The 24528-nt window shown below is 41.3% G+C and overlaps 1 protein-coding gene across 1 annotated transcript in view; it reads right to left on the minus strand.

The window, feature by feature from the left end:
- Positions 1-24528, minus strand: part of LOC146325665 (plexin-A1-like) — a 401996-nt gene that overhangs the window by 319597 nt on the left and 57871 nt on the right. The window contains exon 2 of the mRNA XM_084721796.1: positions 22832-24216. Within this exon, the coding sequence (XP_084577922.1) occupies positions 22832-23995 (1164 nt within the window). The 5' untranslated portion in view covers positions 23996-24216. The remainder of the gene's footprint in view (positions 1-22831; positions 24217-24528) is intronic.

A 24528-nucleotide genomic window follows, 5' to 3' on the forward strand; every position in this document is an offset into this window, starting at 1 on the left:
TACGTTAGCTTAGATATTGACGCTGAATCTTGATTATGTTAGTATTGAGTGTACTGTCATCGATGCAGGCTTTGGACAAGAGCTGTAACAGAGCACTGGATCAAGCTCAATAAATGACAGAATTTATGTCTGTCTATTCTTATCACTTAGCTTTGTTCTGTTTAGCAAATGACCATCTTCTTTGTATCTTGTACTTAAGCAGCAAGCACACAAGGTCTCCAAATGTATGCAAAAGAGTGCACAAGGTGATGATACAGATTTAACTTAATTCCAAGAAATTCACTGTAGCAATGCATGAGTAAAGACGGGAATGACAATGACTGCAAGCAGTAAGAAATTTGAGGGGAGACGCCATCCCCCTTGTTAGCAAAATGCATCGCCCTCCCTAACCTGCCATTACCTAATAGAGAGCGCAGGGGCTGAGGAGTTGTTTAGTTGAATATGATGGTCCGGTCTGCCTGAATCATTGATCTTTTACCTGACTGAGGTTTGTGCAAGTTAGAATCTATGGCCTCGACCACGGCTCTGAAGTATCAGTGGCCTAACTGTGCTTTTTACTGATAAATCCATGGCGCTGTCCGTGGTGCTGAAGTCCCAGACAGATTTGTAATTGCTCATTTTTTTCTCAGTCTAGCCCTTCTGTCAGTTTCATCTCGGATGTTTAATAGTCACACATCAATCAGTTCACTAGTTGCAGGTGAACAAAACAAGTGAGATCCATCCCCTCCATTAGAAAATTGACAAATCGCCTATAGGTTGCAGGGGTCCTGATGGTTGAGTTTTTGCATGTTTTTAATCCATCAAGGATACACTGAACACTGAATGAAATGTATGTTAACATGAAAACTCTTCAAGACATATATCATAATTAAGTTGCACGAAAGGTCATTTTCCCTTTGAGGTTTAGTACATCAGTTGTTTTACCAAAAAGAAGCAAAACTGTACTTAAAAAAAGAGAGAAAAACAGTCTATTTCATTCCCTAATCTGTCAGAGTATCAACAAAAAGCATCCAAATCCACACCAGAACAGTGTTATCCAGTGGTGGAATGTAACTAAGTACACTTCCTCAAGTACTGTACTTTACTGTACTGGAGTGTTTCCATTTTGTGCAGCTTAATGCTTCTACTTTTACTACATGGCAGAGGCATTGTTTGTTTTACTCTGCCAGCTTTAGTTACTAATTACTTTTCAGATTACAGCAGTCATACCCTTCTTGTCCAGTGAAAACCATGTACCTCTAAATGTAGAGGCAACTATACTTTTCCACAAATACCATGACCTGCATGTCTGAAAATCTTCACAGATATTTTCCTCATAAACTGAAGGATAACGTGTTCATTCATGGGTCGTGAAACTTCTACCTCTTGAGCTAAATAAACTACTTAGAGCCTCTTGGATTAGCTGAGAAAACGCGTGCACGCACAAAGCTGACAGCATGGCTGTTTTTATGAGCCCTTGAAAAGTTTTAACCTTTCTCACAGAATATGATGCACTGCTTGAGATTAAAGTACCAAACCAGACACAAAGAAGTTAAAATGAGCTCAGCCTCAAACGTCTACAGCAATAAAATGCAACATACACCTTAATGCAGTTGTCATATTAATGCAAAAAACATCAGATATAATGGTAAAACACTGACAGGGACCATTTTACTGCAGAATGAATTCTTTAACTTTTAATACTTCAAGTAAATTTTGATGATACACACTTTTACAGAAGTAAGGTTTTGAATGCTTGACTTTTACTTGTCATCATAATGTGGTATCAGTACTTTTACTGAGGTAAGGGATTTAAAATGCTTCTTCCATCACATTTTTAACCGTGCTTAGTCATTCCCTTCATGCTGTAATATATCCTACAAAACTGATGGAAATTTGACTGCTTTAGTGGAACTGATATCACTGATTTTATTTTTGCTAACCAAAGGCCACTAAGACTGTTTGGCACCATTTGGTTTCTTAATCAGAGACATGAGAGGGAACCGCCTGGTCTGGATTTTTTGCACACAAAACAAGGCATCATTGGCCTGATGCTTTTTAGTTTTTGGTAAATGCATCTTTTTTTTTCTCTGTCTTTACTTTTCTGTGAGTTCATGAGTGGAGGGAAGGCACTTCGACATTTCAGCATCTGTTGTTTTGGCTTGGGTGAAGTGAGGAGTATTAAGTTGGAGATGGAGGGAGAGCCTGGCAGCAAGGAGATGTGCTCTGGTGGAACGGAAAGCTGCAGGCGAAAGAGTGTGTGTGTGTGTGTGTGTGAGAGAGAGAGAGAGAGAGAGAGAGGGAGAGACTTCAGCTCCATAGGTCAGAGTCAGAGGAATAGCTGGGATGCCAAGAGATCAACATTTATTTTGCAGCTAGATTTATTCCGCACAGTTTCTTTGCTCGGTTGGTTTTATCACTCTCTACCCATACTTATATCTTGTTTTCTCTCATTCTTTTCTTTTATCTCGCTTTCTTTCTCTCCATTTCCTTTCCTTTCCTCTCTGTGATTGAAAACAGATGTGCCAATGTGAGGAGCTGAAACGTTTAAAATGAAAAACATGAAGTGTGAACATGTGTGTGTGTGTGTGTGTGTGTGTGTGTATGAAAACAGTCAGAGATCACAATACCAGTGGAAGTTTTTGGCAGCATTATTTTGTATGATAATGAACAGCATGCAACCATGTGTATGTAAGTATGTTTTGACTCCCACAATTTTCAACCTTTATTCATTCATATTTTTACTTCCTTCCTATTTCTTTCTTTCCCTGTCCTCTACTCACCTGAGTATCTGCATCTGCACACCAAAACATTCTCCCTCCCAACTCGTTAAAGCTGTGACGCTGTAGGTACCCTGCTGGCTTTTGGTTTCGTACATGCTGGGATCCGCGGTCAAGTTAGCAAGAATAAATATGCAACATATGGTTAGACTTTCAAACCAAAAGCACAAAAAATACTTAGGTTAGGTTCACGGGCACAGATCTTGTTGCAATTTAGCGGGGGCAGTGGTGAAATTCAACCTGGGACAAAGCGGGGCATAGTGGAACAGAGCCGCTGTCTCTATTTTGATTTCAGTTTGTGCTTATTGCGCGACTTTTTACTACGAGCTGACAGAAGGAGAAAACAGGTCAGCTCCTTTTAGCTCCCCTTCCTACATTTAATTTATGCTGTTTACAAGGTTCATCATTAAAACATAGGTCAGTTTAATTTATGGTTATCACCGTTAAAATACCCTCCAGGCATTCTTTTACGTAGACAAACCAAACTCCATTCTAAAAGCAGGTATTTTATGGTAGTACAATATTTTTAGAGTAAAAAGTTTACCTACACCATTGCTGGGAATGTTTTCTGATACACTTTGAGCTACAGGCACAATCAGCACTCGTCATTTACTCACTAACATCATAAACTTCTGATGAGGTGTTTGTCTCTGACGTACACTATACACATTGACTGGCCCGGCACTGACTGGCCCAGCACTACAACGCTTGTTTTCACCCCACGACAGGAAAGTGATGAAGGCATTTCATACTACAGGATAGATAGGGGGGTTGGCCAGAAACAAAACCTGAACAACAAAAAGTGTTGTGTTTGTGTGATTTTGGAGTCAGCTTCTGTCAAATATATAATATATTTTCAATTACATATTTTATTTGGAAATAACTGGAGGGGGACTTAATGTCATTTAAAAGTTTAGACGTTACGCAATATATGTAAGTTACATAATTTGAAGTTACCACAAGGAGTTTTAAATGTGTTTTTAATTTAATTGTGATAAGTTCACAGGACATCAGTGAGAAGATAGACTATTTCTCAATGCAGGGTCAAATTCTCTGTGAAACCAGATGAAACAAGACTGTGTTTACATCTTAGGTAAGTTATTTTGAGTCATATATTAACCAGTTAAAAGAAGCAGATTTGTGTTCAGATATATTTATTTTTTATTTAAAATTTTGTGGTTATTACAGTGGAAATGCTACCTTTTGCTACTACTACTACATTTGTCCACAGGGGCCTCCAAAATCAACAAAATATAAAGGTTCCTCGTCGTACCTTTAAAAAGAAATCAGTGATTGACTTTTCGCTTTGACGGTGGTGGCCTGACCCTTGATAGGCAGAAGAAGATGGATGGATGAACAGGCTGACAGACAGACAGACAGACTGAGGGATGGACTTTTTGTTTCACGCAGGACACCACCCCAGTCTCTTGGGTAAAAATACTGTTTGTCTGACCTATCCATCCATCCCACCTCCAGTATATGCAGACTTTCTAGCTCTTTATACTATGTCACCTGACTGACTGACTACTTGACTCAAAACATAACACTAGACTGACAGAGTACCTACATCCTCACAGTTTGTGACACAGTATTTGACGTGTTGAGAGTGAATACAGGATGCACAAGCAATTGAAAAGAGATAGTTATCAGTCCATGTCTGGCAATAATTACATTATTTCTCAGCTGTTTAACTTCCTCTCTGAAGTCATCCCCTCTTCTGTCCTCCATCACTCGGTGCATGCAGGAAGCCTCATCAGCTCTAATATCTGTCACACTCAATATACTTTAAAACACCATGAAACTCTCTTTTGGGATAATTGGTTTAATTGCAGAGTTTAAATGAGGATGCTGTCGCTTTAAGTGCCACACCGGTGAATTCAAAAACAAGGTGAATCGGATTTAAAGTCCCTGCCAGTCGCTGTGTTTGTCAAGACCGAATCCCGGCGGGGAAACTTTTCTGGGTCATAATTTCATGAAGGTGTGCAGAGACAACAAAACAAAGCGGTGGAATCCCGCAGAGAGGGCGACAGAGCTCAGTGGGAAGAGAGGGCTTGGCTCCGGCGCTCCGGTGTCAGTTGGCCATATAGGTTAATGTGCCACAGTGGGGACGGCAGCTTGCTTTACCCCAGATAGCCTCCGCCGTCAACTCGAGCTAATTCCACATGGAAAGCTCCAGTCTGGCGTTTCGCTTTTCTGGCACAGCAGATTTTTGTTGACAGCAGAGATGCACAATTTGAGCATATTGCCTGCTGTAAATGTGTTTTCATCTTCATGTTTGTAGCATTTGCAGTGGAATTCAAATAGGGACTGTGATGTTCTGCATGAGTTTTATCTTATTCTAAACTATATCCACAATCCTTAAATGTCAGTTTATGTTAATGTTTTGGGGGGTTTTTATCTTTTGTGGTTTTAAAAAACAAAGCATATGGCAGCCTTGCCAGCTGGTTTATCACAAATTTAATGCTCACTATCTCAGCTGCATTCAAGTCGGATACAAATACAAAATATAATTCCAGGCTCATAATGATTTTCATCCTGTAATTTCATTATTGATATTTACATCTCATCTTATTTTCTCTCATTAGCTTTAACCTGGTTCAGAGTATGTTTTTACATGTAATTATATCTTAAAGTGTAGATTTATGGGGATTTATTGATAGAATATGATAGAAATTTAACTTAGAATATAATATTATTATAAGAGAAGTATGTTTTCTGGGGTTGTACCAAACTCAAAATTTTGTTGAGTCAGATTTGGTTGTTCAATATGAAGACTCAATGATTGGTTCTTAAACTCCTACGTCAGCCTACATGAGTATTTTCTTTTACCAGTAAGACTCCCATTTTAACACCTGTCTCAATCATCTGTGATATGAAAACATGAGATTTCCACACAGAGGAAGTAATAGTCTGCCTCCTCCATAGTTCACACAGTTCAGGTATCTCAGTACACCACAGAGTGTATCTCTGTGTCCACCATGTTTCTACAGTAGTCCAAAACAAACAAACCAAACACTGGCTTTATGTGGCTTGTTGCATTTTTGCACGCCCACCATATCCACCACATTTCTTGCATGTTTGGAAGGGGTGAATTAAGGAAGTGTTTGCAATCTCCAAGTTCCCTAAGGCATCTATTGTGGTCCCAAATAGACACACACACAGAGAACTGTGGACCCCTCAGACACCTACCAGTTCTCTGTCACAAAAAATGTCTGTATATGTGGATGTCATCACAAAGCCCACGTGGTCAGATGGACCCCAGTGAACCCTCAGGCAGCCACGGCCGGGGAAAGCATAATATCAGCTTAAATTCTACACACTGGTCCTTTAATAGGTGACTCCATCTGTGTTCTTTTATGTTTTTATTTTTTCAAATGGAAAGCTACACTCAGCTGTTAGTACAAATCAGTGATATACTGTAGGTTATAGTTTTGATTAGAGCAGCACAATTAATCGAAATTTAATTAAAATCACAACATGGTCTACCGCAAATTGCAGGATGCGCCATATTTATTGAGGGCGAAATGTGTGTCAAAGTACCATTTTAAATTAAATATAGTGGTGCTGCAGAGGTGTCCTTGCCAACACGTCATTCTCTAGACTTCAGAAAATATCTTTGTTTAGTACAGATCCTTGAAAATAATGACACACCATAATCGTTTTAATGTTTTTTTCAATGAAAATGAGAATAATCATCCTTTCTTCTAATATCACAAATCATATCACAATTGCAGTATCAGTAAAAGTAATTGCAATCCAATATTTCTTCAAAACAGCATCTTTTTAGAAGGGCTTAGGAAAACAGCATTTTGACACTGAACTATACATACTACTATCAGTATTTGAATGTTCAGATTTGAATGCATGAGAAACCTCAATAAATAAATAACGGACCTTCCCTTTAAAGTTATAATACATTATAAATTTTTTTGTCTTTATCTGGATGTCTACATTATACATAGATAGGTGTCAGAGACATCCCAAGCCAATCCTAGGATGGGATTTGGCCAAAATAATCCTGATCGAATGCTGATTGTTTCTTTACTGTACTCCACTGTGGTCCACTTCAGCCTGCCATGACACATCTGCCACTTACGGCCTACATTCCACCAAATGTAGGCAAACATCACATCTGCACATTTGCCAAAATGCTCTTTCTATGTGACACGATCCAGATGATGCTCTTTAAAACCACGCTGTCCATCTGAGCACTGCAGACTATAATCTGTGTAATCTGAACTAAAGCCTTCCCTGACAGCTTTAATCCAATTATTACAGACCACGACGGGGATTCGCCCGAATATGGGAGCCTGTAAAATACTGTACTGTACCGCTGCGTGCTGAAAGTGGCAGGCACGGGCTGACACAAAGCAGGGTGTGCTGGGGATACAGGCACACATTCATGCACGCGCAGAAATGCACGACTCGACAGAATTATGAGCGACTGCCAGGCTTTTGTTTTCGTCTGGCCTACAAAATTGATACCCTGTATATTTTATAGTATAGATATCTAAACATGTCCCATTCTGCTCAACAACAATACAACTTCAGTCGGTCCGATCCAAATGTATACTCTGCATTCTTTTCAAAATTAGCTGTTTACAGCCAAAAGATTTGTCTAATCTTCATCTCATCTCACAGCGCCTGGTGAGCAGCTAGTAGGAAAGCCCAAACACAGCTGGGACAGACTGCTTTAGACAAACACACACACTTAGAAATATGTGCACCGTCTGCATTCTCACGTTCGCCCATATATAAATAATTAAATAAACAAACACACATTAATGAAAGCATGTGTTTACACAAACACACATGCATACATTCATGTCAGTCGTAAGCCCACACAAACGCACATATACAAACACAGCATAAATACCCATCAATAAATAATTACACTCTTCATTAGATGCTGCAGGTCAGCGGTTTGAGAGTGCGCTGCGGAGGTTTTTGTGTTGTGCGACGAGTGCAGGTCTCTATAAAGGGAAGAAGTCATTGGCTTTTTGACCCAGTTAACCAGCTAAAGAAGATATGAATTACACTCTAAATGTGTTCTGTTCCCTCTGAGCAGATCTTTTGGTGAACTCATTCATGATACAGGAGAAGGGCCCGACCAATACTCCGATACCGATTTTTGGGGCCAATGCCAATAAAAATATTAAGGCGCAAAAAAAGGAAAGATAAAGAAGAATACAGGCACGAATATATGTAAAATGCTGCCTATCATCTCTATATAGAAGTAAGCTGCATGTGACATCACAGTGGGCGGAGTCACTTGTGTCACATCCACTGAGTAGTAAAAAGACTACTGAGTGGCAGTCTTAGTTTATAGGCTGCGAAAACACAAAAAGCATTTTTGGGAAAAAAGTGTCATCTGAAATATAGCCTATGTGGGGGTGGTGGTAGCTCAGCCTGTGATGACTTGGCGTGGGAAGTGAAGGGTCGCCAGTTCAAGTCCCACACGGACCACAGTACAGAGTGTGGACTGGCACCAGTTCACCTCCCGGGCACAGCCAAGGTGCCCTTGAGCGAGGCACCGAACCTTTAACTGCTCGGGGCGCCTGACTATATGCATGTGTGCAGCCCCCTCACTCTGACACCTCTCTCAGATGCATGTGTGTGTATGTACAAGAAAAACTTCGAAAAGAATGTAATTTTCCCTAGGTGATTAAACAAGTATGCCTTCTTCTTCTATTTAAATAGAAGAAGTTGAGGTGTAATACGAGATATATTGTGGCTGGGTGGCTGCCGTTTTTCAGCAGAGTAAAAGAACTCAGATCAAACTGTCAAACTGGGCAGTTTTGATCAAAGATGACTCAAGATTCTGTTACCGTATCGCCTATTTCTCACCTAAAATGTTTTTATAAACATATTTTAGTGCACTGTTTAGCTGTATTAAGGAGAAATTTACTCACAAGGCTGTCATGTTGAGAACAGACAGGGAAGATCGAGAGGGACTCGAGAGGGACATGAACATGCAAGGGCACTCGTCCCTGACAAACAGAGAAGCTTCGATAACGACTTAGAAACAGGGATGTCATTCTCTGCTCAGGACACCATTACTCCACTATGTCTTTCAAAAAAATGTTGTGTATTGCAGCTTTAAGTTAGCTTAGCATCTTCCATTCATAGCGACATAACTGAGCCTTGTTTTATAAAATCATGCATTGCATTACAAAGGACATGACTGCAAACATTAACACCGCTGCATGCAATATGTCTCACAAATGATGAAATAAAAAAATCCGTCCACATACAACCAAGTTTGCCAACAAATCCTGCCTTGAATACGATCAGGCCTTCTTTGCTTTGTTTATTATCCCCAAAATTAGCTGCATGTCAATGTCAGGAAACCTGATTCTAGGTGCTAACGACCCCATTAGGTTAAATACCTGAACTCCCAAACCAGTCAGGCAGAACTGAAGAAGCCTCTTGGAAACGTCTTCAAGAACTCTATCAAGTCCAGTTGCCTACTACAAACCTTGATATGAATACCATGACCTGGATGAATGAGAATATTCACAGACTGATTCTAGGCCACATGTCAATGTTTCTTTGCTAATTTGTAAGAATCACTGTCAAGTCCTTCTGCCTTTAATTTTAATAAGTAATAGCTTGTTTTAGTTTGGGTTTTGCCGTTTTCGCTCACTCCAACTAAAGAGGTCATGTTGCGGTGGGAAAGTGACATCCATGTATTTGAAACAGGGGCAGGAAAACTTTCAGGTTGAATGAATTGTTCTACAACTTAAACACATCTAACTCCAACCTTTCTTGACAGATAAGAGCTGCTCATTTGAAAAAAAAAAAAAAAAAGTGACAGTCTCATACTGAGGTTGTTAAATTGCAGTATCACTGTTCCTGCTCAGTGTTGACTCAGAAATCTCTTTCAGCCTGGTGACTGGTGAGAAAAAAAGGTCACTTCAGGTCCAACTCATGCAGCTTTAAGGCTAAGCAGCCACACACTCCGAAATACTCCAAATCCATAACAAGCTGACACTCTCATGAGCCTATGGCAGCCATTAATCCACTTTGTCATGTGCTAGAGTTAACAATGAACACCACTGTGCTGTAAATTTAGTTCGCAGGCACAATTCATACTGTTGAAATTCCCCAGTTGAAAATTAACTATAAATGAAGAAGACTTCGCAGCATGGTGGGCACCACGTGATTCAGCCCAAGGTGGAAAATATCACAAGGCAAAAACATATGGGGAAGTGTTACAGCTGGCGTCATTAAAATGCTCGAGGTATGTGATATTTTGCTGCGTCATGCATCAAAATGCCTCGAGAGACAAGAGAGAAAACCACACCTCATCAAAAAGCGCTTTTCCCCAATGGGCTGTATTTTAGACAGTGTTTGACAGCAATTCACCTCAGCACCGCGTGTATTCATCACTGCACTGCCAGAAAAAATCAGCTTTATAAGTCACTTAGTCTCCCACTGAGTCATAAAAACTTCTTCAAAAACGAGGGGAGAATTCTACCTGTGGTCTGAGATAACGCCATCTGTTCTCAGAACTGCTCTTCAAGAAACAATGTCAATATCTGGCAAAATAAGGGAGATATGTGTTGGCTCCTGAGCCAGAGATTAAGTAGAGTACTTATTTGGTATTATCTTATCAGGCTCCATTCTTGTAGAGGCACAAACTTTGGAAACTGGTTCATTTTCCAGTGAAGGTCTTATTTTAGTTTGGTGCTGTAGTTATGTGAAGTACTTACAGCAATGCTGAAGGATTCTGGATATTAGCCAGATCATCTTTATTCAGAATGATTTGTTCACAACTTTCTTATGCATAATTACTTCAAATTCCCTTTTTTTTAAAAAAAAATTATATCCTCAGTGTTGCTAATTAGAGAAATGCAGAAGTCTCCTGGTTAATTTAAAGGTGCTCTAATTAATATTTTTATATTAACAGTGGGATAAATGACTACATTTAATATTAAAGAATCACCCATAGTAGCCATGTTTCCATCTAATTGTCAAGCAAACAATTAAAATATCGATGGAGATGAAACTGGTTTGCAAAAAATTTATGCTATATAAAACTAAGATAATAAACGGAGCAGAAGAAGTATAGTTTGCAAAAAACAAACAAACAAAAAAAGGGAAACAAAACCAGTTGTTCACCAAACGCCAATGCCTCAAAGAAGGGGAAGAAACAAAACAGCTGACTTGACCATCTACAAGAAAAAATGGAGTGGTACTTTTTCTTCTCTCAGAAGTGAAAACAGATAAATCATGCCAGTTAAATGTATTCAGAAAAGGAGCTTCTGTAACTGATGTGTAATTGTAATAGCTTCATATTTCACCAAATCCATCTTTCGTGTTTGTGTGTGCTTGTGTTTATACCCGTTTCTGTATTTATTTTGGCAAACTTTTATTTTGGTAAATTGGATTTTCGTTGTGTGGCTTCCAACATTTCAGTGATGTCATGTCCTGTAGATTCGCGCTATCCTCCTCGCTCGGTTTGTGAGGAGAGATAAAAGTTACGAGTGTTCCTGCCTATAAAGTGTTAAAATGTGGTAAAAACACTAAACGCTAAAAGAGATGCAAACTTTACATGCTTCAGCTCATTTGTTGCTGGCACATTTATTTCAGTGTGTTTTTTTAATCTGTGCAGCATTTTTATGTAGGATGCTAAGTTACCGATCTCAAGTTAAGCTAAAGGAGCCTGATGGCAGTTGCTGTACTGATTTTAATGTGTTTTGCACAGAGAATTAATCCCCCTGGTCAGCAATGGAGAAGTTGTCCTCGTCTCCTTCCTCATCATCCATAAACACAACGCAGAGCTTGTAGCAAAGTCGGCCAGACCGACTATGCTCTCCAAAAACAGGGAAAGCGACCACAAAACTAGCATAAAAGCTTTGAAAGGGCTGTTTGAATTTTGCCACTTCCAATGTCCAATGTTTTTTAAAGTGATATTCAAAATACGTTGATGGAAACACAGCTAACGTAACATACACACAGAGAATTATCCCCCAACTCTTCACTGCAGTCCCCCTCAGGTCCGCGTGTTTTAACATCTTTCTGCACAAGACTTCTGCTTTGATTCACTCTCACAGCTCTCATCAGCATCTTTTTCTTGCAGCAGCAGGCTGCTGTTTTCAAAAAGTGGCTCTGATAAACTTACTGTTACTGTACCTCTCCAAACTCCAGACAGACAAAGTTCACAACTAGCTGGCAAATATAGCGGAGTGTTGAGCAGCTGGGGAGACAAATTCACCTCAGATGTTAGACTCTCTGAGCGAGAGAATTGACTTACATTCATCTGAAACTCAACTCCAAAAGCATGCAAATGTGTCTTTCTGCTGCCCAAGCATAGCCAAACAGCTTGATAAGGTGATGTGATGTTCCCTGGCCAAAAATCTATTGATCAGAGACGTAGCAAATTCAGTCATTGTGTCTGCACCGCATTTGCTAAATGTATCGTCTGGTCTCTATTAAGTGTAGCTGTCAACGGTGCACACAACAGAACTGGTTAATAGAAATGCTAGTTGGGAGTTAAGTCTTAATTTCTGTGTTCGCAGGCATCTACCTTTGACATTTGTAAAGTTGTCTGCTCATATTTTGCACTGATGAGTCAACCAGGACAGTTTCCAAGCCAACTGGAAGTGCTCCAAGTGGAAGTCACAAAACATTGTCTTTGCTGAAAATGAATGAGACTTTTCCTTCCATAATCTGACAAAATACCAATAATTTTCTACACCTAATTCCAAAAAAGTTTTGTGCAAAATTAAATAAAAACAAAATGCAATGATTTGCAAAACCTTTCTGACCTATATTCAGATTAATCAAGGATTCAATTACATTTATTATCATTATGAAACAGAGGGTTGTACAATGATTTATACAGTACAAAGACGAGATATTTACTTTTTAAACTACTACATTTAAACTATATGCTCATTCTGAATTCGATGCCTGCACCCTGTTCCAAAAGAGTTGGGACAGGAGCTCGTTTACCACGGTGATACATCATCTTTTCTTTAAAAAACACTGAGTAAGTATTTGGAAAATTGTTGACGTTTTGAAAGAGAAATTCTTTCCCATTCTTGCTTGATATATGACTTCAGGTGCTCAACAGTCCAGTGTCTCTGTTGTTGTATTTTTCACTTCATAATGCACCACACAGTCTGGACTGCAGGCAGGTCAGTCCAGTACCTGAACTTTTGTCGCGTCTTTGCATTGTCTTGCTGAATTAAGCGGGGACATCTGTGAAAAAGACCTCATCTGGAAGGCCTATGGCATGTGGTGGCATATGGTATGTTACCCCAAAGCTTGTGTGTGCCTCTACACATCACTGGTGACTTCACAGATATGACAGCACTAACACCACCATACCAACACAGATGCTTCTTATGAACTTACTGCTTCTAACAATCTAAATGGCCATTTTCCTCTTTACCCTGGAGGACACACCATCCATGATTTCTCAAAAGACTCATCAGGCCTCTTCACACTTTTCCACTTTGTGTCAGTCCATCTCAGATGAGTCTTAACTAAACAAAGCGACAAGCTCTATTTACTGACAGTTTTCCAAAGTGTTCCTGAGCCAATTATGTGGGGTTTTTAATGTAGTTTTCAATGCAGTGCCACCTGAGGGGTCAAAGGTCACAGTTAGTTTTCAGCTTTGCCTCTTACATGCATTTCTCTGGATTCTCTGAATCTTTTAATGATGTTATGGACTGTAGATGCTTTTGTTGCCCCTGTCTCTACTTTGAAACATGTTCAAATTTAGAATGACAGAGTTTATCAGTTTGGACAATAAATATCTTGTCGTTGTACTGGATTCAATTGAATGCACAATGAAAATGATTCTGCAAATCACTGCATTCATTTCTTTTTTTGGAATTAGACCTAAGAAACTGGTCAGTATTGCAAATGTAATAAGAATATTCCAATCAGTATCCCTTATCCAGGTTTCTACTAGCTAGGAAAAGAGGTGATCAAGGTCAGTGTAAACCAGTCACCTCATGAACAGATTGCAATAACAAATATTAAGAAAATATTCATGTGCATGATGTAAGCGCAGCCGTTAGAGCCTTGATATTCCCCTCCCAGCAGGCCTGGAGCCTGATGCAATGTGGGTGATCCATCCACTGAGGCACAAGCCAACGGTAATGAGACTGAAGATACAATACAGAGATAGAGAGAGAATGAAGCAGCGAACGGATACAAAAACACACACACACACACAAACACACACAAACACACCAGTCACCAGCCGCCTGGAAGACAGAATACAAAATGCCACAGAAATAGACTATAATCCTGGCCAGCAGTGATCAACACTGATAAATATTAATAAACACTATTATGCTCAGAGAAAAATAGAGACAGAGAGAGGGAGAGAGGGGCAGAGAGAGGTAGAGTCACAGAGAGAGAGAGGGAGAGAGAGAGAAGGGGGGCAATAACAATAGAAGATAGTCTTCTTGCTCTCTGTTATTGCAGGCAATTTTCCCTGTGACGTCCACCTTGTGGTTCTGCAGACAACGTGTGCACACGCACACACACACACACACACACACACACACACACACACACACACACACACACACACACACACACACACACACTCTTCTTATTATCAGCCCATTTTCCTCTGTTTGTTTTCACTGTTGTTTTGTCCCTCTTTGGAGGCCAGGATAAGAGGTGGGCACTCTCTTGCGCGCACACACACACACAAACGCACACACACACACACAAACGCACACACACACGCACAAACGCACACACAAACGCACACACAAATGAGCACTCAGAGAAGTATACAGAGAGAAAGACACGCAAAAAAGGGGAGATAAAGTGAGTCCTAAACACACACACACACACGTACACACAGAGGATAGTATCTGCCTCCCTCTGTCTGAATCAGTCTCATTAGTCATGCTGAGGCCGTAGCGTTGCTCGCTCGGCCTGCTTACAGAGCTGTGGAGCTGGACGGCAGCCCGCAGCCAGCGAAGGTCACCCACCACTCAGTTTAACTCCCAGAAGACCAACACCGGCCTCTTCCTGATAATGAGCAGACATAAAGATGCACGGGGAGAGACCCGAGCTTTGTGCCGCACCCGTCACGGAGTGGACCTTCAGGAGAACATGCACCCAAATTCAAACAGGCGATTCACACGCGCACATGCTAAGAGTTGCTATGGATCCTGAATTATCCACAAATAAGTTCACCTAAATAGTTTTGGAAAAGAAAAAAAGAAGAGAAATCACATAATTATGCCCCAAAGTGAAATGTCCAGTCAGTGCTGGTGGTAAATGTAGTTAATTGAAGCTTGTTGTTGGTGTGTAATTCCCAGCTTAGCCTATAGCTTTTACTTTGTTGGCCAAAACATAGCACAAGGCGACAAAAATACTCAGCTAGCATGGCCCCTAGCTACCCAAAGGCGGAGACTAGAAATCCAGGCTAAAATAGCCTTCCGACTTCCAGTGACATCACTGTGACATCACTGGATGGAGGAAGAACAACAGATTTTGGAGCAGGAGAACTCAGCTGTCTCAGTCAATGAAGCACACACTGAAGAGTTTATTGCCTCAATTTCACCATCAACACTGGCTGATACACATGAAAAGTGACAAATATTCCCTCTAAACAGCAACAACGTAATTAAGTCTGTTTTTCACTGAGTCTAAAGTTGGCAATCATGAGAGAAATGTGGTAAAAACTTTGTGTATCAATCCAAATATTGGTCCTAGATTGCACAGTGAGACACGTCCCCTGACTGCCAATTTGGAGTTTGGTGACTAAGCATAGCCTGCAGCAAAATTCTGACAGTGTCGGAGGTTTAGGGCCAATTTTTTTTTAAATCTGGCTGCCGCTATAACCTACAAAGCAGCCGATCAGAATTACAACATGAAATGACAGAAGATATATTGGCCTCTTCAACGTTTCATTAGTGCTACTTTTAATCAAGTTCAGGGGGAAGAAATTATGCACACACAAACCAAAGCGGTGGAGGCCGAACAAAGTTTGTGGGACTGTGGGCAAAGAGAAAAAAACTTTGTCAAGTTGTGGCAGTTCTTTTATGTCAGCATTGTGCCTCTGCTGTCATGCACTTTCTATTTGCATTACTATGATTCACCACACATGCATTGCACAGTCTAACACGCCTCAAATTGTACATTCTGACACAGTTTCGCTCTACTTTAATTAAGAGAATGAACTCCTATAAATGTGTCCAACAAGGACAGGTTTTCAAACCGACCTGCTGCTGACAGACACTTGAGAACTTGACTTATGAAAAGAAAGAAAAGCTATCGTGATGAGTATGGAGACTAGTAAGGAGAAAAGTTTGCAATTTTGAATAACTTAATTAGAGTAAGTGTGGGGAAATATGCGCTTTAGCAATAAAGAGGGAAATCTGATTTCATTTTGAAGTTTTCTGTAAAACCATTGAAATTTTCCTGGATGAACAGCAGGTGGTTCTTGTATTCTTGGGCTTTCGCTTTCTATATTTACAGGCTGTGGGCTACACCTGTGCCCCATTTTTTGGCCTACATTTCTTCATGTTTTGCCAAATCACATGAAGCCATGCTGCACTGGTATCTTATGTATGTCCTGTACCATTGGATGTCAGGACAACAAACACCTGGATTACGGACATGTCTATATAAGATGGTTATGAGGCTTGAAGATATACGGAAGATCTCATTTATATCACTTCTAATACTGGAAAATTACATCACGCTGATTCCAACAGTGCCTGTGTTCTTATTTCAACAAGTTATGACTCTGAAGATGATATGAAACAATAGATACACTGCATAATTAGGATTTTTCTGCCATTAATGATCACAAGGCAAGCATGCAAACCAAGCAAACGGACCTCTCATATGTGACAGGACATTGTAGGATAAAATGTCCCTCTGACAAGCCATGGAGTTCTGTTTTGTAGTTTTCATACAGGTCCTAAAACTGCTAAAACAGTAGTGCTGACTCTCAACTAAAGCCACGGATGACATTGTAGAGACTGTCAAGGACTGAAACATCATGCAAATGACTTTGTCTCCTATATGTGAATTATACTACCTGAGCCGTAAGAGGGAAATTGGAATTGGACTTGGATTGATTTCAAGTCAATTTTAGACAGGGTGTGGAATTGTGTCCATAAAGTCCCTCCTTTTAGTAGCTATAATCCTGATACAAGTGGTCAATGATAATCCACTGCCATAGGAATATGAGAGTTGTATAATAATATGTGATGAAGGTGAGAAGATGAACCTGCTGTACAACGTGATGAAGTTTGATAGCTTCCAGGTAGAGAGGAGTGTCGGAGTGTTGACTGACTGACCCGACCTTGTCTCTTGAAATGAGGCGGTATGAAAGTTGCCACATGACACCAGCGCGGAGGCAACGAGCTGTCACCGCCACCGTCAGGAAACACTGAACATGCCTGTACGAGGGGATGATAAATTCATCACGGCGACGTCCCAGAGCGAGCTCTGCTGACACAACCTTGATCGATCGCAGGGAGAACGACAGATGGCCATAAAGGACAATCATGTAACTGTATGCTCATTAGCATAATCACATGCATACATATACAGTACACTTTTTACAAGGCCACACTGCGCTTGCACTGCTCCGGTGGGCTTGTGACAAGAGATCTAATGTCGTTATTGTCTTGCACGAGCCGTGACACTTTTAAAAGTAAAATTAAATTAGCAAAAATAACAGAAATATGCTGCATACATATTGTCAGTGTCCAGCTGAACACACTCTGTGACTTTCTTCTATTTAGCAAGAAAATACGTCCACTTTCTCCACTAACATATTTCTTTTGCAGTGCAATATTAGTGGAACGGCCTAGACCAAAGGTTGCTGAAACATATGGGTGGCAGCACAACCAAAAGTGGCAGCAGACAAGTGATTAGAGTGATCATTCATTAACGGAACAGCCAAAGGTTTGATCTCTACAGCTGCCATATGGCCAGTCAAAGCACCAAAATGAACCTGCTAGCTCACTGTAACTCCCCCAAGCGTCGTCATTAAGTGGACCAGCAGCGCCTGACAAATTGCATTGCACTCACAGACACAGTATAAAAGAAGACGATGTAGCCTCCAGGTCTGAAAACTGCTTTAAATCTGCATCCTTTCTAATGGCCAGCAGGGGGCAACTCAATTGGGTACATAAATAAGTCTGATTGTATGGAAGTCTGAGAAAATGACCCTGTTTCTCACTTGATTTATTATTTTATCAAGCAGCTTCTAATGAGTTTATGGCCATTTTAAGTTTTCTTCAATACAGCGATGATGGTTATTTTGCAAATTACAGTCTATTTAGTGTAAAACAGACAGTAAAGTGGGGTATGGTTTCAGTCATGGCTACCTAGTGACTGACTTCTTACTACCATGGTGACCTGTCAGTCATTTTAGAAGCGTAGCAATATGTACCTATGGAACGGTGTACATTTAGATAGCTGAAAATTAACCCTTTCAAAGTGTGCTTTCAGTTCATGAAAGCTGCAGTATTTTGGTCACCTAAAGTGTTTTTTGCTAGCCAACATTGGCATCCCAATTAATATTGCAGATAACATGAATTACAGATGCTCCAAGCAAACAAGTTAGCACTAGCATTACCTAACATCAATGGTTAAGCATACCTGGCCTGGCAACAGCCAAAATTTCAAACTCAAGGCTTCATAATGGTAGTCCACAAACAAATGGTTGACATCATGGCAGCTAGGTCTTATTCTTTTACAGACTATCTAAGCATACACTATAATAAAGGGGTAAAACAAGCAAAAATGTTGGAACTCTGCCTGTCACTAGTGTTTAGTCTGTTAATCAGATATCATCTATGAGTCTATAGCCACACTGCAGCCATATGTGAGGCTGGTAAGCTAGAATTTTATCCCTGTTTACCATCTTAGTATAGCATGTTTGACATTCTAACACTTGCTAATTAGCACTGCACAAAAAGACAGTCAAGGCTGATGGGATTGATGGTGATGGCACTACATGGAAAGTCAAAGGGATCACTAGAGGTATTACAATTCATCCTGAATGGGACATGAGTGTGGGTGCCATATTTTATGGTAATCTATCCAATAGTTGTTGAGACATCTCACTCACAACCCTCCAAACCGCAAAGATATCAACCTCATGGTGCTAGAAGAAACGTCAGGGGATCACAGAGTCTTTATATTACATTATCTGGGAATTATGAGTGTTTGTGCGACATTTTGTGCTAAGCCATCAAGTAGATTCCAGGAGATTGCATTGGATTAGCAAAAGCTTTGACCTGCTGGCAGTGCTAAAAGTTAGGTTAAGGGATCACCAGAGTCAGCAGGTTTCATCCTCTGAGGACCACGTCTGTGCAAAATTTCATGGCATCCAAAAGTTGTTGACATACTTCCGTCTGGACCTTGTGGACATCACCATCCTTTGTAACTTAAGTCTGCGTGACCAGTACCTACAGGACTGAATTGCAATGCAGATTTCGATGCCTCATTTCAATGCCATGTAAATGCCTGTGCTGCAGAATATTTCCCACTGGTGCTCTGAAATGAGCGTGACATGCAACAGAAGCATCACCACATGTGCCTGCACTAGTTCATAATATACTGCTCTGATGACAGCAGGTAGTCGACCATTAACTAGTATCTTAAACGTGGCTAAAATGTAGTGGCTCCTAAACGGTGTGTCTTGAGGCAAGTCCAGGTGTGCCTTGCCAAGCCATCAGTATCTTATTATTGGAATATACAACCATAGAAAAACTGAATTTTTGATTTACTACATCATTACTTTGTATGTACTCATTTCCCAAAGCAGAGACAAATTCTTTTTATATTTTTCTATATTTTGTGAGGGTTTCAACAAGTTAAATTTTAAATGTGAAGACTTTTTTTGAGACCTTGTTGAGGCAATTATGCAATTTAAGATTTATTTCACATCCCTGCTGGCAAAAATGTACATGCACAGTTTGCATCAGTGGTTACTGGTTCAATATTGGTTTCATCATTTCTTTTTCCCCAAAACACAACAAAAATTGAATTTAAATCCACATTTCTGACAGTAACGCTGAATTCAGATTACTGGATTTTAGTCTTCTGAGGGACCTGCAGAAACTGTTTCTGTTTAACCTTTCATCACCTTTCCAGATTTTGCTGTTGATTGATGCCTTTTCTTCCCCACTTACACTCTGGCTAGTAGACTACTTGTTGCCTCCATTGGTTAGGTTAGTTACTGAGGCTATTTTTCATGAATATAAACTGGGGCCTACAGGTTTGCCTTGACATTTTGGTTTGAAAATCTGGAAAAGCACTGGTCTAAAGCATGCTTCACTCAAAAGGATTCCACCACTAGGCCAACAAATGTTTAAATTAGTATCAGTATTCAGGCACATTTTAGGCACTTGTAGCATTTGAAAAGTATTGATTTAGCACCGGGCTAGGAAAAAACGCAAATGACACCCAACCCTAGCATTGTCTTCTGTCCATTACTCCACCATCCTCTTCCTCCCTCTGCCGTTCTCTGTCTGTCTGTTCCATCTTGCTCCATTTGTTGCCACCTTTCTTTTTCTTTAAATCTTTTCCTGTTTCTTGCCTCTCTTCTCTCATCCTCATAATTTTCCATCTGCCCGCCTCCCTGACTCTTCCTAACAACTTCCCTTCCTCCGTTCAACCCTGCCCTCAATCCACATCCTCCCCTCCTCCCCCACCTCCTCCCATAAAGCCCCACGACTCCCACTTTCCTCATCCTCTATCACTCCACTCCCCTCCTTCACTGCATCATCTGTTCCCCTTCCACATTGTATTTTCAGATCACATCCAGGCGCTGGCTTTACACACTAAGTCACTCTATACCTCATCACTCAGTGGAAAGTCAAGGAGAGGGCAGAGAGAGATGGCGAAAGAGCAAAGGCTTGAGAGAGAGGTGGGGACAAGAGGGAAGAAGCTGAAGAGGAGCAAAAAAGAGCAGGAGTGTAAAAATGAGGGAGGTTAAAGGTTAAAAATTAAAGACAAAGCAAAGAGGTCAGGGAGAGGAGCTGGAGGAGGGAAATGGAGAGAAGGAAAGCGAGATAAAAGAAGGTGCAGAGGGAGGACGGGGTTAGCAAAATGAAATAAATCTTTATGCAAATGACGAGGCTAGAGTGAAAGACATGGAAGAGAAAGAGAAGATGGGATAGCGGAGGGAGGAAGACGGGATGGAGACAGAGAGGTGGAGAGTAGTCCAGAGATTTATGGCAGGTTGTTATGGAGCACCGACTGAATAACAGAAGGTGAGACCAGATGAATTATTCATGAGGATACAGGGCTGTGTGGATGTGTGTGTGACATGTGGGTGACACACACGCATACGCATGCACACACACACACACACACACACACACACACACACACACACACACACACACACACACACACACACACACACACACACACACACACACACACACACACACACACAAATGTCTCTCAGGCACCCTTAGGCCAGCTCATCTATGAGGAAAAGGAAAGACAAGCCACCCACAACCTGTGGACAGTCTGAATTAAAAAAAAAAACAGACAGGGGCTCAGAGACAGCTGTCCTGTTCTCAGTCTCATTCAACTGTGGAGACATTTTTAACAGATTCTGATCACCCAGGTCATGAAACACCGACAGTTCTTTGTCATGCCCTTCAGCATCTCTTACTGATGTACAAGGCACATTTTAGTGTCTGTACGAGACATTTTTGCCAGAAGGCCTTTTTAGCATGAGGCTAAATGGTTGCGGTTTGGTATTGGTATGGATTTAGGTAACAAAACTACTTGGTTAGGTAAAGATCATGGTATGGTCTGAAGTTGTTGCTGGGAATGACATCATACCCATGAGTTCTTGAAAATCCTTCAACTCTGAAATCACAATTTAGGGGTTGTTCTAGTTGTAATTTCCAACTGAACCCTCGCATCCTGGGCGAAGTTCCCAGACAAGCAGGGGAGCGTAATTTTCATGACACCTGATCAGAAAATCACTTCTGGGAGGCTTTAGAATTGACATCATCAGACATCATCTTTAGGGATCAGTGCTGACTGCCAGTGATTTCTTTTATCAGCCTTTATAGAGCAAAAAAAGATTGAAAAGAGGGCAGGAAAGTTGGAGATGATGACTCGAGAAAACAGGCTACTGTATTACAGGTACTCCAGGTAGAGTAAATGAACCATATAATGATATACTCATGCATGTTATCACTCATACTCTAAGAATAAATATAGACTCTCTCTAAAGAACATCATGGTAAATATACTTTAATGCATTTTCTGCCCACCTTCTCACATAGTGATACAATGCTGTATTGTAAAAAGCCACACAGCATTTATTCAATGTAACATTAAATGTGCAAGAACACCTGCATGTTGGTTGCTTTGGCCCAAACCAGAATGGAAAATATTACTTTATTGCATTTCAGAATTTTGTTGAGATTCATACTTTCCGCTTACAGGTTAACCATAGCAACTCAAATGGATGAACAGCAGCTTGTTCTGGTGACCTGCCATCCTGCCAGGGTGGAGATTTTGCCTTTGGCGGTGAGAGTATGGGGGCAAAAAGTATTTAAGTTGTGGAAATTTCAGCCAAACATTAGGCTAATGTTGGAGCTCACCCTAAACATTGTCTTAAGGGAGGGGTTCTGTTTAGTTTGGATTCAATTCTGCTCTCACCACTAAAAAAATGCTCAACAGTTTCCTAAGAAAGACAAAGTTATCTGTACGATTATCTGAAGCCACCCCACAAATCTCTTACCTCCATGGGCAAACAAACTGAAATAATAGATTAAATGCTTCAGAGCCGGACAGAACCTTTCCACCCCAGGGTAATTTGAACACACCCTAAACCAATGACCACTAAAATGCTTTTGGCAAGGTTCAAGGTAAAGACAAGCTGTCCAACCCAACCTTATTCCGGGAACCAGAGACTGTACTTGACACTTACTGTAAACCGTTGTGAACTAGCCTATTCAGTGTTTTCAATTATATACAAACACACAACCACAAACCAGAAGTTCCCAGAACAATCAGGAAGAGCATCATTTTTATGACAACTGATGAACACAAAAACACTTCTGGGAGTGACTGTCTCAAACACTCACCGAGTTGATGCAGGCCAGCTCCTTGTTTAGCAGCCAGGGCAGGGAGAGTTTCCCCTCTCCTCTGTAGCACGACTGAATCCTCTCTTTAATCTTCTCCTTTATCCGTCTCATTGTGAACAGACACAAAGCCGACTCCTTGGGTGGCTTGGCTCTGTTCTTCTGACCCTGGGCGAATACAGTAAACAGAACCTCCTCGTGCTCTTGAATACCAAGCGAACGTGCCAGACGGGCCCCTGGCCGGGCCAAATAAGCATCCTGAACCAAGCGGTACTCCACTCCATCCTTGGTGCAGCCAATGGGGAACTCAACGTAGGAATAGAACTTAGGATCGTCGACACATAGGCGGACAATTTTAGAGGTGAAGAACTGTTCACTGCTTGCATCTGGCGAGGTGAGCTGGGTGTCGAGCTGTAAGGTGAGATAATACACAAACTGCTCACTGTTGAAGCCGTAGATGTAGTAGATGTCGAATGCCGGGAACTTCGACAGCGTGTCTGAGGGAATCTTCAGCTGCGAAGAGACGAACTCATCCTGGTAGACGAAGCTGAACATGTCAGCGTTCTCCTCGTTGGACATCAACTTGCGGCTCGAAAGTGTTGGGAAGTATTCAGATTTCCCATCGATGGGGGTGCCGACAAAAAGTTTCCCACCTCCACCAAAAAGATCCGGGGAGATCACGACACCTGACATGGTGCCTGCCTCAGCAACACTGGATAGATAGTGCTCTTTACGGTGGTGGGGCTCACCGAGCTTGAACAAGTCATCCAAACGCAGGAACTGGCATATTCCTTGGGAAGTACTTCCACAGGCAATTAAGCGGTTGTGGGCAGCATCAAGTAGCAGGAGTTTATTGACATTAGAGGTTTGCACTAGCTCGTGGGGGCAGGACTGGACACCGGGCGGAGGGTAACAGCGGGGGTTGTCCGTGACTGGGCCGGTAACGTGGCTTCGTAGCTTGGTCAAGTTGCTTGACAGCTTGTAGATCCAGTTGACAGCGCCCAGGTAGACCTCGCCTGTTTTGTTGTGGACCACCAAATGTGTAAGACCTCCTTCCGGTGGAGAGAAGGAGAGGAGGGAGGAGGAGGAGGAAGAGGGAATGGACAAGGAGAGGATAAGGAAGAGGGTGAGGAGGATGAGAGGAGGTGGGTTGAGGAGGGAGGACATGGTGGTGAGGGAAGGGGAGGTGTGGGCGAGTGGGTGTAAGTGTGTATTTTTGAGTGTGTAATCCTCTACAGGGTCAGTCAGTGCCGTACAGGACTGCAGGGTATGATGATACAAAAGAAGAGTTTCCGAGCAATCGACTTCCTCTTTCCTTTTTTCCTCCTTTCTCCACCGTTGTTTTTATAACCTCATCCCCTGATCCTCAGCCTCGTCCACCACCAGCCCTGAAAGAGAGAAACAAAGCAAAATCTTAGCAAACACAGATGTCAATATATTCATGGACTTGTGTTCTGCACTCCCAGAGATCTGACAATAAGGATTTATTTGTTTGTATCGAAATGACAAGACACTAAATATTCGCCCACAGACCCAGACTCAGAGGCCTCGATGCTGAAGTCCAAAAAAAACAAATGAGGGCACTATCGGCTTTGTTTTATTGACTTCTAGACTCTTGGCTCGCACCACTCTGTGGAGTGCATCTTTTAAAAGAAGACAGGGCCAAACATTGCTCCTCTGCGTATTGATTGTCTGGAGGT

Source organism: Lutjanus erythropterus, chromosome 6, assembly GCF_056507025.1.
Source record: "Lutjanus erythropterus isolate fLutEry1 chromosome 6, fLutEry1.hap2, whole genome shotgun sequence".
In the NCBI taxonomy this organism is placed as follows: domain Eukaryota; kingdom Metazoa; phylum Chordata; class Actinopteri; order Lutjaniformes; family Lutjanidae; genus Lutjanus; species Lutjanus erythropterus.